Consider the following 16,321-nt stretch of genomic DNA (forward strand, 5'->3'; position numbering starts at 1 on the left):
GTGTGTGTGTGTGTGTGTGTGTGTGTGTGTGTGTGTGTGTGTGTGTGGACAGCAACCTGACAACTGTGAATTAACTGAGGGATGAATACAAAGTTCTGGAAAATAGAAGCAAGTGTTGTAAGAGAAGCCTAAAAGAACACACTCACATATAAAGTCTAGTAAAAATAGGATAAAATAAGCAACGTATTTTCTCCCCCAAATCATCAGAGAGTCTTTCATTAAAAATACTACATGTAGCAAATTTATGCTAAATTTCTTTGGGGTACATGACTAAAATTACTTACTGTATTTTATAATAATAATGATAATGATAGATGTCATTGATAGAGTGCTTCCAAGTTTGCTAACACTTTAGAACTATCATCTCATTTTATTTTCTTAACAACCCTGAGAGATAGGTGCTGTTATTATCCAGTTTTGCAGATAAGGAAACTGAGATGGACAGAGGTTAAGTGACTTGCCCAGGGTCATACAGCTAATAAGTATCTGAGGCTAGATTTGAACTCAAGATCTTCTTGACTCTAGGTCCAGTGCTCTATCCACTTTGCCACCCAGCTGTCTTCTAACACTAGAAAGAACATTTCTAATGAATTACACATACATTATAGTGACCTGTGGATCTATGTCTGGCCTACTAAATCATAGGGATTTGAGATCAGGCACCACATTTTATTCATCTCTCTATTGACGCTGTACCTGGCCCAGTGCCTTTCATGTTGAATGCAATGGATTAAGTGTTTGCTACATTAATCAATATGTACAATATGCTTCTGTCCTTTAAAATGGTGTACTGACTGTCTTTGGTATACTTTGATTTTATTTGGATCCATGATTCCATCAATCTGATTGCTTCCTACACTGGCACAGATTATAACCCCTACACAACTTCTTATATTGTATAATTTTGTCTATATCTTTCTATGAATCAGGGGGCAGCTAGGTGGTACAGTGGATAGAGCCCGGGTTCTGGAATCAGAAAGATTCATCTTCCTAAGTTTAAAGTGTCCTCAGACATTTACTAGTTGTGTGGTAATGGGCAAGAGACTTGAACCCAGTTTGCCTCAGCTCCTCGTCTATAAAATGAGCTAGAGAAGGAAATGGCAAACCATTCCCGTATCTTTGCCAAGAAAACCCCAAATGGGGACATGAAGAGTCGGACACAACTGAAACAACTGAACAACATCTGTAAATCATCCCTCCCATTGGGAAAGCCATCCATGGGTTCTTTTAACATTTCCAAGCATTTAACAGTACCAGTTGCTGGAACAGGGAGCTTGCTCCAAGACACTAACATTCAGGAATACACTTTCTCCCCAGGTGGGCCTCTGGTCTAACACCTGGCACCAGTGCCAACTCAGTGGTTCCCTGGGATCCAGAAAAATTGAATTTGACTCAGGCACTAGAATTCCAAGTTATAGTTCTTCCAGTGGCTGTCCAAATATTCTTCCCTACTCTCACTAAATGACTATACTTTTTTCTGTGTAAATTATGCCTGCCACATAACTTTATTCCCATTACCTTTGGGGCAGCCCATAATTTTAACTCACCTGAAATCATGGCATTCCGAAATTTGCAGCCACATTCTGTCACCACAGGAACATTATTGTTCAAAAGATGACTTTTGCATCCATGAACTGTTTAGGATTACTGAAGGACCTGTATTAGTTCCCAAATATTTTGATCTCCTCCTCCTATCTGATTCTGGGTCCAAATCATTGAACAGCAACAATACCTGCTCAGGTTGTACATGTTGATGGACTAACTCCAATTGCATGTTATCATCTGAGCAATATGCATTTTTCATCCATTTTGTTTTTCCAGGTTAAGTAGTTAAATTAAGCTCTTTCAAATGACAATGGATTTCATGGGGGGAGAGGGATTTGTAGTATTATAGGGCTTGAGGCAGTTAATGAGTATTAACTTCAACATGTGTTAATTAAAAGAATAAGATGAAGGCCTCTAAGGCACTAAGTAGAATCTCTGAAGAGGATTTATAGAAGATCCTATAGACAAGAACTATATGGAATGAAGAGATAAAGAGAAAGCACCCACACAATACAGACTCATCTACTATCAAAGTACCTATAAATTATGTACTACATACAACTGGGAAGAAGAGTACCTAAAAAGCAGAATGGATTCACTGGCAGAATTAATACTAAAAATATATGGTGCTAGCTATGCAAGAAGACCTAAGTAAATCCTCAGTGCTGGAAAGTGCCATAGCCTGTTTTGTTATTTAAACAAAAAGCAAAAAAAAAAAAAATGAAATGTTTGACATGACTCATATTTCCATGAACAAGCAAGACTACAATATTTTGCCTTTGTTACCACTGCTTATTTTTGAGAGAGAGAAAGGAAATTTAACTTCTTTTTAAATGTTAATTTTATATCAGAACTGACTTCTTTTTAACAGTACATTTAAACCCCATTTACAGTTTGTAAAATTACTACATACCAAAAAAAAATTTTTTTAAATTACTACATACCAAAAGTATCATCGGTCTTTTCCATGTTGTTAGTCCTATGATTCCAGAGAGGATCACCTGCAAAGGTAAACATGGATATGAGTCTACCTTTCAACAAAACAGTCCTTATAATCTCTGACGTATATTAAAAGAGATTGCAAAACTGTGGAAAATTCTTTAATAAAAAAAGCGTTACCACTGCTGCTCTTCACAAACACTACTCTAACCCCGGGAACACACCACCTTGGCTCTGTAATGTATGCTATTTCACAAAATACTCCCCCCACTCACAATGGCCTGGTTTATTGGGTGTCTTTCCTTTTCAACCAAGTAGGACTACACAGATAGAAATGGTTTCATTCTTCTCAAAGTTCTTTATTATAGGGGTCACCAGCAAAGATATTATAGTTTCATAGATTTAAACCTGAATGGGCTCTTAGGGGCCTTCTATTCCAACCCACTCATTTTACAGATAAGGAAACTGAGGCTGAGAGAGGTGGTGCCTTGGTCAGAGTTATAAAGATAGTATGTGATAGGTTTTGGACCCAAGTGTTTTGACCCCAAATCCATCACTCTTTCCCATTGTTCAACACTGCCTCTTGGGGAGGGGCTAAACAGAAATGATTTTATGCTGTACTCTTCGGGGACAAAATTCAAAATTTCAATTAAAAAGAATCTTGATAGGTATCATTTCAATAAAACACAAGCTCAAAATGCAGGAAAAGAAACCAGAGAGTTTTTTTCCTCTAAAACCTCAAACTAGCATCCATCCTGTGGATACTATAATTCTAAGCAGTTGGCCAATGAATCACAATGGAAGTAGTTATTCTGCCCCTTGGTTACAGTCTAGTCACTGTTCAAGCCCATTACCATTGCACAATGAAGTTTTGGCCACGTGTGGTAAGTTTTTTCATTCACATAGGCTTTTTACTGCCAAATCCAGCAGGTTCAGCAATTCATAATTACCGTTCACTAATAACAAACTGCTTGTGGGGATCTTTTTTTCCAGAAAGTTAAATATTCAACAACTTAAAAACACTCAAGAAAGCTTGCAACATTTTTCACCTTCACAGTTTAGGAGCAAATCTTGCCACAGCATTAAATACACCCGGAGAGACAAGGAATTCTGGGGAATAAAATGTGGGAGATCACCAAAAAAGAAAGAAAATGTCAGAGAGGGAGCTTTCAAGAGTTTTACAAGTTTTTATAAGACATATAAGTGTTTTTTTGGTTTTTTTAAGACATATAAATTTTAAGAGATGTGTATGCATATTGTGGGAACTCATTAACCAGCTTAAATTTTTAAACAACATATAGAAACAAGGACAAGGTAACAGAGGATGAAGACAAAAGCGGAATGTGGTCCTGTAAGAAGTGTCAGGAATGCCAAAACTCAGGATAAATAGAGCTGGTGATGAATGCTAAGGACAACAAAAAAGGATTTTTTTCAGTCATTTTGGGGGCTAAAGGAAGATTAAAGAAGGAATTGGGTGGGCCTATAATCCAGTTAAATAGGACAGTGATAATGGAGAAAAGGCATTCAAAGTCTAATTTTGCCTCTGTTTTCTCTACCAGGGAAAATTAGCTTCATACTAGAAAGAACAGAACAAAAAAAGAAACATGGAGCTGGCACCAAAAATAAATGAGAAAATTATAAGATATAAATGATAACTATCTTGCTGCCCTCAAAGAGTTCAAATTACCAGACCTGGATGAACTACAGCCTAGGGAAGTAAAAGAGCTCTAGCAGCAAAGACTCACTGTCTTTGATCCCTGAAAAAAACAAATAAATTCAGATAACAATTGGTCAGGTACCACAGGGCAGCAACAAGCAAATGTCTTGGTCTTCCAAAAAGGAAAAAGAGTAGAGTCTAAAAACAAGAGGCTGGGGAGCTTAGCTTTGATTCTCATCAAAAATCTGCAACATGTTATTAAAAGGATGGTTTATGAGCATTTGGGAAAGATCACTACTAAGACCCATCATAGTTTCATCAAGAACAGATCATTGCAGGCTAAACTCATTTTCTTTTTTGGCAGTTACTAAACTTAGAGATCAGAAGAATTCCATAGCTGCAGTCTCCTTGGATTTCAGCAAAACATTTGACAAAGTCTCTCGTATTATCCTTGTGGACAAGATGGAGAAATGAGAGTGAGGTAGATTAGGGATCTGTTGAATGACAAAACCCAAAGAGTGGTCATTAATGGACAGGTGACGACCTCAAAGGAGAGCATGCTGATAACTGTCCTTGGCTTTCTGTTATTCAAGAGTTTTATCAATGACTTGGATGAAAGCATGTAATTATCAAATCTACAGTTGAAACAAAGCTGGGAGTGATAGCTAATTCAGAGTCAGAGTCTAAAACGACTGACAGGCTAGTACGATTGCAAAATCCAATAACATATAATTTAATAAGAGTAAATATAAAGTTCTATCCTTGACTTCAAAAAATAATTGCATAAATACTGAATGAAACAGACGTGATCAGATAACAGCTTATAAAAAAAGAACTGAGGGTATTAGAATTCCATGCCAAGTTCAATGGGCCAAGAGTGTGACATGGCAACCAAAAGTAGTAATAATAATGATAATTCAAATTTAAACTATAGTAATAGATTAGAGAATGAGGGAGATGATAATCCCACTGAACTCTTCCTCAGTCAGATTGTGTTTGTGTATCCTGGGCACCACATTTTAGAGTACACAGCAATGTATCCAGAAAAGGGCAATGAGGGTATTGGGAGGACTCAGGACAGTGTCATAAGAAAATCAGTGAAAGAACTGGTAATAAACTGGTAAAAAAAAAAAAACTGGTAAAAGACAAGACTGAGGGAGAGACAGGAGGACAGGCTTCAAGTATTTAAGGGTCTATATGGTCACATTTAAGGGTCATACAGAAACTGCTCCACCTGAAGAGTGAAATAAACAAAACCACAAGACACAATGACTAAAACATACATGAAGTCACTAAACAGAAGAACTCTAAGTAACTAAAAAAAACAATGATGGTCCTAGAAGATAGATAATGAAACCTAGCTTCCATGTCACAGAGAAATGAAGGACTAATAGGGAATGGCTCTTATTTTTATATATTGGACTCATTTCTCTATATATTTGAGAAATAAGGCTTTTATCAGAGAAACTTGCTTGAAAAATGTTTTCACAGTTATGGTTGCTAACTATATTTCCCTCCATTCTGTTCTTCCCTGCCCCATTTATTCTATTCTCTCTCCTTTCATCCCCTACCTCCTCAAAAATGTTTTGCTTCTAATTACTGCCTCCCCCAATCTGCTCTTCCTTCTATTACCATCCCCCCTAATCTTATTCCCTTCTACTTTCCTGTAGAGTAAGAGAGATTTCTATGCCCAATTGTGTGTGTGTTATTAATGAGGGACTTCTGGGACAGAATGTTGTATACAATGTCAGAGATGGTCCTTGGGTTGGCTATTTTTGCCTAATTGATTTTAGTTGTAATAAAGGAGGGTTAATTTGGTAAGGGAGAGGTCCATAGTCTTTTCTTCCTTTTCCAAAAATCGTAGTGACATACAGACAAAAGAGATCAATGAAAGTATTTTAAAATAAATAAAATAGCCCTTCCTCAAAAATAACAAAATAGAACACAATACATACAAGATAAATTTAGACTTAATGCAAAGAAAAACTTCCTAACAATTAGAGTTGCCAAGGCAGTGGGTTCCCTATCATTTGGGGGTAAAGGTGAGGTGACAACTTTTGGGGAAGTGTTGCAAAGGGGATTTCCTTTTGGGTACAGAAGAGACTACCAGACATATGTTCTGTGAAAGTAATATCCATGGCCAAAACAACCTGGGAAGAACAGATTTCCCTGAATCATCATCTATTAAAACAAAAACATACTGTGATTTAAAGATGACATGTTATTAAATACAAAATTTTTGTAAATGCCTTGGAGTTCTACATATTTCAAAAAGGGGTTTTCCTTTCCCTCCCAAAACATGTATAAAATACCTTGTCAACACTTATTTATTTGGGTATGATTTATCTACTTTGCAGTTTATCCATAGAAAATTTTCAATTCAGATTGGCATCATAGTCCTATACAAGTTAATCAGTTAGATGGGGAGCAGTGGCTCAGCACTAGGTCTGGAGTCAGGAAGACCTGAGTTCAAACCCCACCACAGACACTAACTAGCTGTGTGATCCTGGGCAAGTCTCTTAACTTTTGTCTGCCTCAGTTTCTTTATCTGTAATATGGGGGTAATAATAGGACCTATTTCCCAGGTTTCTTGTGAGGATTTGTGTGATTATCACATTTGTGTGATAATAATTATAAAGTGTTTTGCAAACCTTAAAACACTATTTAAATGCTAGCTATTAAAGTTAGTATGTTTCTGTAAGTCTTGTTCCTGCTATGCTATGTGTCTCTGATATGTCACTGGTATGCACTGAGAAAGAGAAAACTGCTTCTGTATCAAAATAAATAAAAACAGCCCACATTTATATATTAATTTAAGGTCTACAAAGTATTTTTTTTGCACAGCAACCCTATGAAAAGGGTCATACAAGCATCATTATTCTTATTTTACAGATAAGAAAACTGAGGCACAAAAAAGGTTGAGTGACTTATTTACCCCTCAGCTAATAAGTGAAATGTTTGAACCAAGATTTGACTGCCTTCTTTTAAAAGTACATTTTATTGCTATCTTTTGATTTCTGTATAACAACACTAAATTAGGTGCTTATTTCAAAGTTACAAAAATTTTTAAAGTAAAATAGTTTGACAACTATTTTAATAAAATTGGTTTCCTTTGTAATTCGATGTACTTTATTTTATGCATTTATAAACATTCTGAGAAGAGGTCCATAAGTATCACCAGACTGCCAAAGGGGTCCATGCCACAAAAAGGGTTAAGGGCACGTGCTTTAAAGGATTATATTATTATAACTACCTGTTTGAAATTTGAAATGAATTTCCCCCCCCAAAAAATTGTAAGTTGTGGTTAGGTGTCCAGGTAAGGCCACAATAATCTGCTTATGATATTATATTGCTGTACTATGTAACACAGAAGAGCTAGATGATTCAGTGGATCTAGAACTACAGTCAGGAAGACCTGCTTTCAAATCCGGTCTCAAATATTTACTAGCTGTGTAACCCTGGGCAGGTCACTTAACCTATTCCCCCCCCCCAACCCCCCCACACACACCTTAATCCACTGGAGCAGAAAATGGCAAAGCATTCCAGTAACTTTGCCAAGAAAACCCCCATGGACTGTATAAGTGCATGGAGTCACAAAGAGTCAGACACGACTGCACAACAATAACACTACGCAGTACTGATGGAATAATAGAACCTAAACATCTTTTTAAAAAAAAAATTTGTTTCATTTGGAAAATGTATTGAAAATTCCTACTAGAGATGCTAAGAACTCATCTCCCCTGATGCCATCCCAGAACATGAACTACTTTCTCCAGCTATATCTATAGTGAATACTCCATCTTCCTCCTTCGAAACTCCTCAAAAATCTCTAGTGAAGAAGGGTCAGAATTCTGGTGACAGTGAATTGAGGGTGGGGAGAGGGAAGTATAGGTGTGGAACCTCTTGCATGGCCTACTAAATGAGGGAAGAGTTGGGGGTGTGGGACAGTGATCTGTGTCTCCCAGAAGGGAGGGGCAAGGCTTTCAAGGGCATCAGCTCCCTCAGGCAGCAACAGCTGGGGCTCAGTCAGAAGGGGGAAAAGGAAGTTGAGGGGGGGTGGATAGCAGCAGCTGTTACTGTGTATAGGTCATCCATAAGCCAATAGCTGAAAGCTGACTGTGGCAGCCCACATTTTTAACCACCTAATTACTCCAAATTAGGGAATTGCACTGAGAATAAAGGGGGAAAAAACTCTCTAAATCGACATTTTATTCACTTGGTACTAATTGCTACTAGTCCTGAGTAGGTTACAAGAGCTTATTTTCAAAAACTAAATGAACCACAAATCAAAATAAGAGTTAGTGAAGTATCTATATCATTGTGTCCACCCCCCATTTCTTGCAACTTACATATATTATTGAAAGCTGAGGGTGTTTTTTTTTGAAAGAGAATTTGAAAATACACCAATCCACTACACTTGTAAGATGAACAGTTTTATCTCTGAAATACCTAACCTAAAATAAACTCATTATGCTCAAAAGCTAACTTTAATTTAATGCACCCCACCAGCTTTGGACCAAAACTTTCTAGCTCATTTGTTAAGTATGTACAGTGGAAAGAACATTGGCTCTTTCCTCAGATTACCTGAGTCCAAATCCCACCTTGGATGCTTACTACCTATATGACCTTGGGAAAGTCACTTAACCCCATGTAGGCCACCATTTCCTCATCTATAAAACGAGGGGATTAGATTTCATAGCCTGTAATGTCCTTTCCAGTTCTCCATCTATGACCCTATGTGATACTCAATGTAGAGATGGGAAGTACCATGTAGTGTGTCCCCTATATCAACCTTGTAAACATCAAAAGAATTTACTAGTTCTCCCTCCAAAAATATTTCCCACCATTCTGCCCTGCCCCAACCTCAAAATTGCATTGGCAGTAAAAAAAATGAACCCAACATTCTTTCAACTTGACCACTATGAATCATCATAGTCATTACACTCCTGGATAGGAGAAGTAGGTAACTGGTTATTTCCAGTGCTGCCCTGTATGATATAGCAGCTCCTCTGGTAATTATAAGGGTCTACAGAAGTAGATTATGTAGGTTCAAGCCTTAGACTTGCTTTTGCTAAATATTTCTCTGCTACATCTATCACTCTAAAAGCAAAGGGCAGAATCAAATCACTAGAACTATCCCTAGGAATGAAACAAAAGTGGCCCCTTAAATAATAGACTATCATTTGATGTACGTAAAGATGTATGCTTAATGTGGACAATAGAGATTTCCGATTCTTTCTTTTAGTTTATCCTTTCAGCCATTCCTTTTGAAGTCAATAATTGAGACTTTTTTTTTAAGGCTAGCTAATGGAAAGTAACCACAGTTGGTCTCTTGCAGGAAACTGACATTATGCCAGGATACTGCAGAGTTATTGATATGGAATCCCAAATGTATGTCAACATATGCAATTCCACAGAAATCACTGGGCTTATGTATGTAGGATGTCTATACAAATGTCAGAATCAAGATTTCACTGACATGAAAAAAAATTCTCCAACCACATACCTGAGATAACTTTGAAAAGTTATATGACAAAGTCATGATTTTCTTTTTTTAAGTGGGAGAACATGAAGCAATGAAACTTTGCACTTTTTAATTAAATCTATCAAAGTGTGATCAACTAGGTCATCTAAAAGAATAAAATATCCCTGTGGGATGTAATTGATATTAATTAATCAAACACAACTTCTAACCAGGATGTAGGTTTTCAGGAACAAAGCATAAAATTTAGAATGAAGAATTCTAACTTTGCAACTGACCTAGAGTAGAATTTTGGATTCTTTTGTAAGAAAAGTAATCTTTAATGTCATGATCTGTTAAAAGGTAAACATACATGTCTATGCTGTATGTATGTGTTGTGTGTATGTCTGTACCTCTATATTTATTTGCTCATACCTGTCATTTTATCTGTGTGCGGGAAGTCCTAGCGTGGAAGTTCCCTCCAACAATCTGACTACCTTTAACCTACAGTCACAGAGAATAGTCTGGCCCAAGATCCTTTAGCTAGAATCTTACAGGTGCAGGACTTCAAATCACCTTTTCCAGACTCTGAGTCTGGGCCTCAACAACAATTACATTCTTCCTTCCTCGAGTTAGGAAGGCTTGGGTTCAAATCCCATGTATAACATTTGCTGGGCCACTACCTCTGCTCTCTGCCTGACCTTGGACACAATCTCAGTGTTCTCAAGGAACACAAATTGCATAGGATTTGCAGGGGCACAATGAATTTCCTCACTGGGAGGTCCCTGCACTGATGGAATCACAGGTAGGGGATGAGGGGGAAAGAAAGACAAAGACTGAGTATTTGAACTACTTCCCAAGTATACCATGAAGATAAATAAATGTTAATGTTAAATACACCTTTAAATTGTTTCCGCCTTGTTGGGAATACTGCTTAAAGTTCTAAAAATGGGTTCTTTTGTTTATGATTTTAGAAAATAGGACTTGTTTGTTCTTAAGTATAAAATTATATTTTTTACTTCTTATACTCTTCAGTGTTTAGACAACAGAAATTCTCAGACATCTTCTTGATTTGTTGTTCATAGATTCCAGTGTTATATTTCTCTATTAAGTAATACATTTATTTATTCATGGGACCTAATCTGTATTCCTCTTGTGGGCAAAAAGTCAATAGATTTGTCTGTTTAGCTGGTATAGGCCAAAACCAATAATGATCATTCAAATCTCTACATATAAGGATATCCTTGGCATTTCTAATCTAGCTCCCTACATTTCAAATGGTAATGAAGCAATTACCTTGAATCTTAAATTTCTACCTAGTCTTTATCCATGGTGTTTTTCAGCTTTTCCATGAACACTTGAGTTGAGCCCAATAAGACATCTGTCAATATTTTCAGTCACTCCCAGGTTGAAATAACTCAAAAACTTCCTGGTTCCAGAATTTCATGACTGTATTAAAATTCCAGTTGTGAACATCAATGACTTAAAATGGTGAGAGCCTCGCATATCAAAATAGAGCAACTCCTTTTGTGGTGTCAAAGAATTAGAAACTTGAGGTGGGTAACCATCAATTGGGGCATGGCTGAACAAGTTATGGTTTATAAATGTGACAGAAAGCTCCTATGCTATAGAAAATATTGAAGGGGATGGTTTCAGGGAAACCTAAGAAAACATGTATGCTATGCCCAAAGGGCTATAAAAATGTGCATACCCTTTGACCCAGCAATAGCACTTCTAGGGCTATATCCCAAACAGATCATACAAATGGGAGAAGGACCCACATGTACAAAAATATTCACAGCAGTTCTTTTTGTGGTGGCAAAGAATTGGAAATTGAGAGAATGCCCATCAACTGGGGAATGGCTGAGCAAGTTGTGGTATATGAATGTAATGGAATACTACTGTGCTATAAGAAATGATGAACAGGCTGACTTCAGAAAAACCTGGAAATACTTGTATGGTCTGATTCTGGGTGAAGTGAGCAGAACCAAGAGAACGTTGTACACAATAACAGCCACGCTGTGCAATGACTAATATTGATAAACTTAATCCTTCCCAGCAATACAAGGATCTAAGACATCTCCAAAGGCCTCGTGGTGGAAAATGCTATCCACATCCAAAGAAAGAACGAGGGAAGTTGAATTGCTATTTTTGTTTCTCTTCTGTTGAGTTTTGTTTCCTCCTTCTGCTGCTTCCTCGTATTGGTTCTAATTTTTACTTACAACATCACTAATGTGAAAATATGTTTAATAGGAATGTAAATGTATAGCCTATATCAGATTGTGCGCCATCTTGGGGAGGGTAGAGGGGAGGAAGGAGGAGAAAAATTTTAAACTCAGAAGCTTATGGAAGTGATTGTTGATAAATCAAAATAAATTAATTAAAAATTTAAAAAAAAACATGTATGAACTGATGCAAAGTGAAGTGAGCAGAACTAGGAGAATAATTTATACAAGGACAAAGACATGTAAAGACATGAAACTTTGAAAGATTTAGGAACTTTGATCAACACAGGACTTTGATCAGAGGACTCATGATGAAACATGCTACTCACCTTCTAACAGAGGTGATGAACTCAGAATGCAGATTGAGACATTAAAAAAATTTTTTTGACATGGACAATGAAGGGATATGATTTGCTTAAATATAAATGTTTGCAACAGAGGTTTTATTTTTTCTGTCTTTCTTAGTGGGGTTAAGGTGTGATATGGGAGAGAGAGAAGTTGGATTTTCATTGATTTAAAAAAATAATATAAAAAATTTTAAATGGTATGTGAACTTTTATCAAGATGATAATCCCCAAATAATTCATGGAATTAAGGCATTTACTGTTGTCCTCCTGTTTTATTCAGCTACAGTAAGTAGCTGTTAATTTTATGATCCCAGTAAAGACTGGGATCAATCTAAAGAAACTATTCATGGGAAATAACTGGTTATAACTCAGTGGAAAGGTTGAATTTAGAACAACAAAAAATCGTCCAAGACAAAACTGAATTTCTTGGTTCCAAATCACAAATTATTTAAGCTAGTTTGCCATTTTCTAAGCATCACATCATAGGAAGCACAGGTAAGATGGAGAGAGAGGGGAACAGTACAGGCTCTTGTGAGGATGACTGGATTAACTGGACTAATATTCTTTGTACTGTGAATGATGGAATGATACTGTTCTTCCCTCCAGGGCCTTACACCTTATTTTTTAAAATTTTTAGGCAATTTCGGTTAAGTGACTTGCCCAGGGTCACACAGCTAGTAAGTGTCAAGTGTTTGGTCTGAGGCCAGATTTGAACTCAGGTCCTCCTGACTTCAGGGCCTGTGCCACTGCACCACCTAGCTGCCTCCTGCCTTATACTTTCATTAAGCATCTACTGTGTGCATAACACCCCACTGGCACAGGGAGAGATTAAAAAGTTCAGAAAATACAGTGTTCCTAACCTCATGGAACTTATGATATTGAAGAAGGATGATACACAAATGAAGAGGGCTAGAATACAAAATTTGACATGGTGGGTGCATTAGAGAGCTACAAAACAAATGGGCAGTAGGTCTGAGGGGAGAGGTTGAAGTTGAGATGATACAGGTATACTGAGTATCAGGGAAGGCTTCCTGGAGGAGATCACATTTGAGTGAAATTTTAAAGGACTGCTAAGAGTTTTAACAAGCAAAAGGGAAGGCATTCTGGCCATAAGACCCCATGGTGTATACAAGGGATAACGAGTAGTTCACTTTGGTCAGAGTAATCACTAACTTTGTGACCTTAAACAAGCCCCTTTACCTCTCTGGGCCTCAGTCTTTCATATATAAAAGAGGAAGAAGGGCAATTCTAGATTTGGAAGGAACCTCAGGGTCCAGTCCAATCACTTCATTTTACAGTTGAAAACACTAAAGTTCAGGAAAACCAAGACTTGTTCAAGAACACAGATTATAAACATTGGAGATAGGATCTCAACCAGGTTGTCTGACTCCAGATCCAGTACTCTTCCCACTGCACCTGGGTGCCTTTCAATCATCTCTGAGATACCATTTAACTCTAATAGTCTACCATGTTGCAACTATGATTCCCAAACAGTTAAATATAGACATCTGTGACCGAAATTGGGAAGCAGTGTGGTACTAGGGAAAGGATACCGATACTTCCTGTGTGACCACGGCCAAGTCCACTTAACCTACCTTGGCTTCAGTTTCCTCAATTGTAAAATAGGGAAGGAGGAGTCGGACGATAGGGGCTACGAAGTACCGTTCTGCTCTAGGCCTATGATCCAATGATTGCAAATTCCCTGGATTTCCTCCTAAAGTAAGGCACCAGAATGTATAACAATGCAAGAAAGAACTTTTGGTCATTAGAAGGTGAGAATGGCACTCACATAGCAGAGTATACACATTATTGGCTACTCTCTTGGTCACAGCACAAGTACCATCGATAAAATCATCTACCATCAGACTACAGTAGCAAGTGAGGAAAGAAAAGTTAAGGATAAAATGGCAGCCCAGTTGGTACCTCTGATGTCAATGTTATATTAAACAAACATAAGACTGAATTGTGGGAAGTTACTTTTGACTCTTCTTTTAATATTCTCTCTATCACTCTGTTTTTCTAAGGGAAGTATATTACAGGAAAGTATGAGACTTGACACAATGTGCATTCATTACAGGCCTAAAGACATGTAAAAAATAGTGCACTCTGTAAGTTTTCACTGGGGTTTTAGTTTGTTCGTAAGAAACTTAACTTGCTTTAAACTTCATAGTGAATGGCCCTCTGCTTTCCCACAAAGCTCATCTGTCAAAATGTGAGCTTTGTTTCCAAGGCTCTTAACCCACAGGGCAAAGCCCTCATAGAAATCTTTAGTGTCATAATGTTTTGTAAGGATGCACATGCCTAGCCTCGATTCATCAGAGCATCTTAAGTGTGGATACATCACTAATTCTCTCACTGCCAAAGGCCTACATGGATATCCTATGACCAGGTTTATAGGGGTTCATGCACTTTGCAGAGCACATTCACCAGGGAACCAGCATCAAATTGCAACCGAAGTAGAAGACAGGAGTCCTGAGTCTAAAAGCAGGCATCTCTAGATGATCTCCTGGAGTTGTGCCTACTGATTAATGAAGACACCAGGGTTTAGGTTCTCTAGAATTAAATATTGTGTCTGATTTTAGGTTGAAATTGCTTTCTCCCTATCAGCAAAATCTTTACGCACATAGTAAGCAAGTGTGGCATGCCTCTAGAAACATGACACAGTTACTTAAAACTTTTCTGCACTTAAACCCGAACAACAAAATACACCCTATATTCACCTTCACTCTCTTGTTACATTTGAGCCTTTCCTCAAATACATTCTAGCAATACTATGCAAATATCACATCTAAAAACGATTATATGCATACACCTAGTGAGCGAAGGAAAATCTCTTTTTTTCCTACCTCAGTGGGCTCCTTTCTGCCTTAACTGCTGGAAATAGCTGTTAGTCATTTCTCCAGAAAGATTACAGTTAAGTATTAAAATTCTAAATCCCAGAGGGAAAGAAGTTACAATTTTTACACACTTTCATAAAGGGCTGCCACCTCTCAAAAAAAGCTATGAGCCACAATAGAATTGCACCTCAAAAGTGCCACCCTAAAAAAAAATTAGGAGGGCCACAGAAGAGCCTGAACTTCTTTGTCGCTAAAGGAATGGTGTCACCCTCGTGCTTCCCTCTCACCTGGGGCTGCCCAGGCTTGGGGACCGGACAGAGACTTACCGAGGAGCCAGCCCAAAAGGGGCACGAGTTCTTCACCTGCGGGGAACTACTCAGAGACAGCGCCCCGAAGCTGAGCGCCACCATACAGCAGCCTAAGATGAGCTGCAAGAGCCCCAGGGACAGCAGCGGGCGGGCGGGCAGCAGTCCGGAGCCCGGGACCCCAGCGGCGGCCGCGGCGGCGGCGGCCCGGCGGGCGGACAACGGGGGCTGCGGCGGCGAGAGCACGGAGGCGGCCGATGCAGCGGCACAGCGAGGCCGCGCCGGGGGCTGCAGCCCTGCCCGCGACCAGCGGGGCCGGAGCGGGGCCAGCGGCGGTTCTTGGGCGGCGGCGGCGGCAGCGGCGCCCGGACCCCCAGTCTGCGTCCCTGCGGAGAGTCCCGCCACCGGGCAGCAGGAGCCCGGGAGCACCACCGGCAGAGACATGGGCGCGGAAGGGTGGGCGGCAGAGGCTGCAAGGAGACGCTGAAGGGCAGGGGCTGGATCCCTGCCGGGTGGAGAGGACCGAGAGCTGGAGGAAAAGGAGGAGGAGGAGGAGGAGGCGGCGTCGAGCACCACCCAGAGTGGGGCAAGGGGCGGGGGCAAGGGAGCTGTCCGAGAAACGAAGAAAGAGGGAGATGGTACCCCGGCTCCCGCAGCCGGTGCTGAGCTCGCTCCAAACACCGTTGGACTCGGACCCTTGGCCAGAGCCGCTCTTACAATACTTCCAAGCTTGTCTTCCACCCCGGAGGCCGCTGGGCTGCTGCTGCTGCTGCTGCGGCCGCCGGACCCACCCAAACCACCTGCCGCCACTGACAGTCTCCTCCCTCCCCCACACGGACGCCAAACTACTTGCTGCTGCTGCTGCCTCCGCCCACGGTCAAGTGCACGGGCACTCGCGCTTTCTGCCGCTCTCCCCGCGGCTCTGCTACAACCCAGGGGGGAGAGCAGCAGGCAACCAGCCTCTCTCGGCCGGCGTCCCCCTTAGGCGAGAGGGCGGGGAGGAAG

The 16,321-nt window shown here is 39.6% G+C and overlaps 1 protein-coding gene across 1 annotated transcript in view; it reads right to left on the reverse strand.

The window, feature by feature from the left end:
- FAM189A2 (family with sequence similarity 189 member A2) overlaps nucleotides 1–15,882 on the reverse strand; it is a 75,260-nt gene extending 59,378 nt beyond the window's left edge. Inside the window, exons 1-2 of the mRNA XM_027839724.1 lie at nucleotides 15,338–15,882; nucleotides 2,490–2,546 (exon numbers count right to left, since the gene is read on the reverse strand). Of these exons, the coding sequence (XP_027695525.1) occupies nucleotides 2,490–2,546; nucleotides 15,338–15,760 (480 nt within the window). The 5' untranslated portion in view covers nucleotides 15,761–15,882. The remainder of the gene's footprint in view (nucleotides 1–2,489; nucleotides 2,547–15,337) is intronic.
- Between the last annotated feature and the right edge of the window lie 439 nt (nucleotides 15,883–16,321).

The sequence above is a fragment of the Vombatus ursinus genome, unplaced genomic scaffold (genome assembly GCF_900497805.2).
Source record: "Vombatus ursinus unplaced genomic scaffold, bare-nosed wombat genome assembly UNPS02014832.1, whole genome shotgun sequence".
Lineage (NCBI taxonomy): Eukaryota > Metazoa > Chordata > Mammalia > Diprotodontia > Vombatidae > Vombatus > Vombatus ursinus.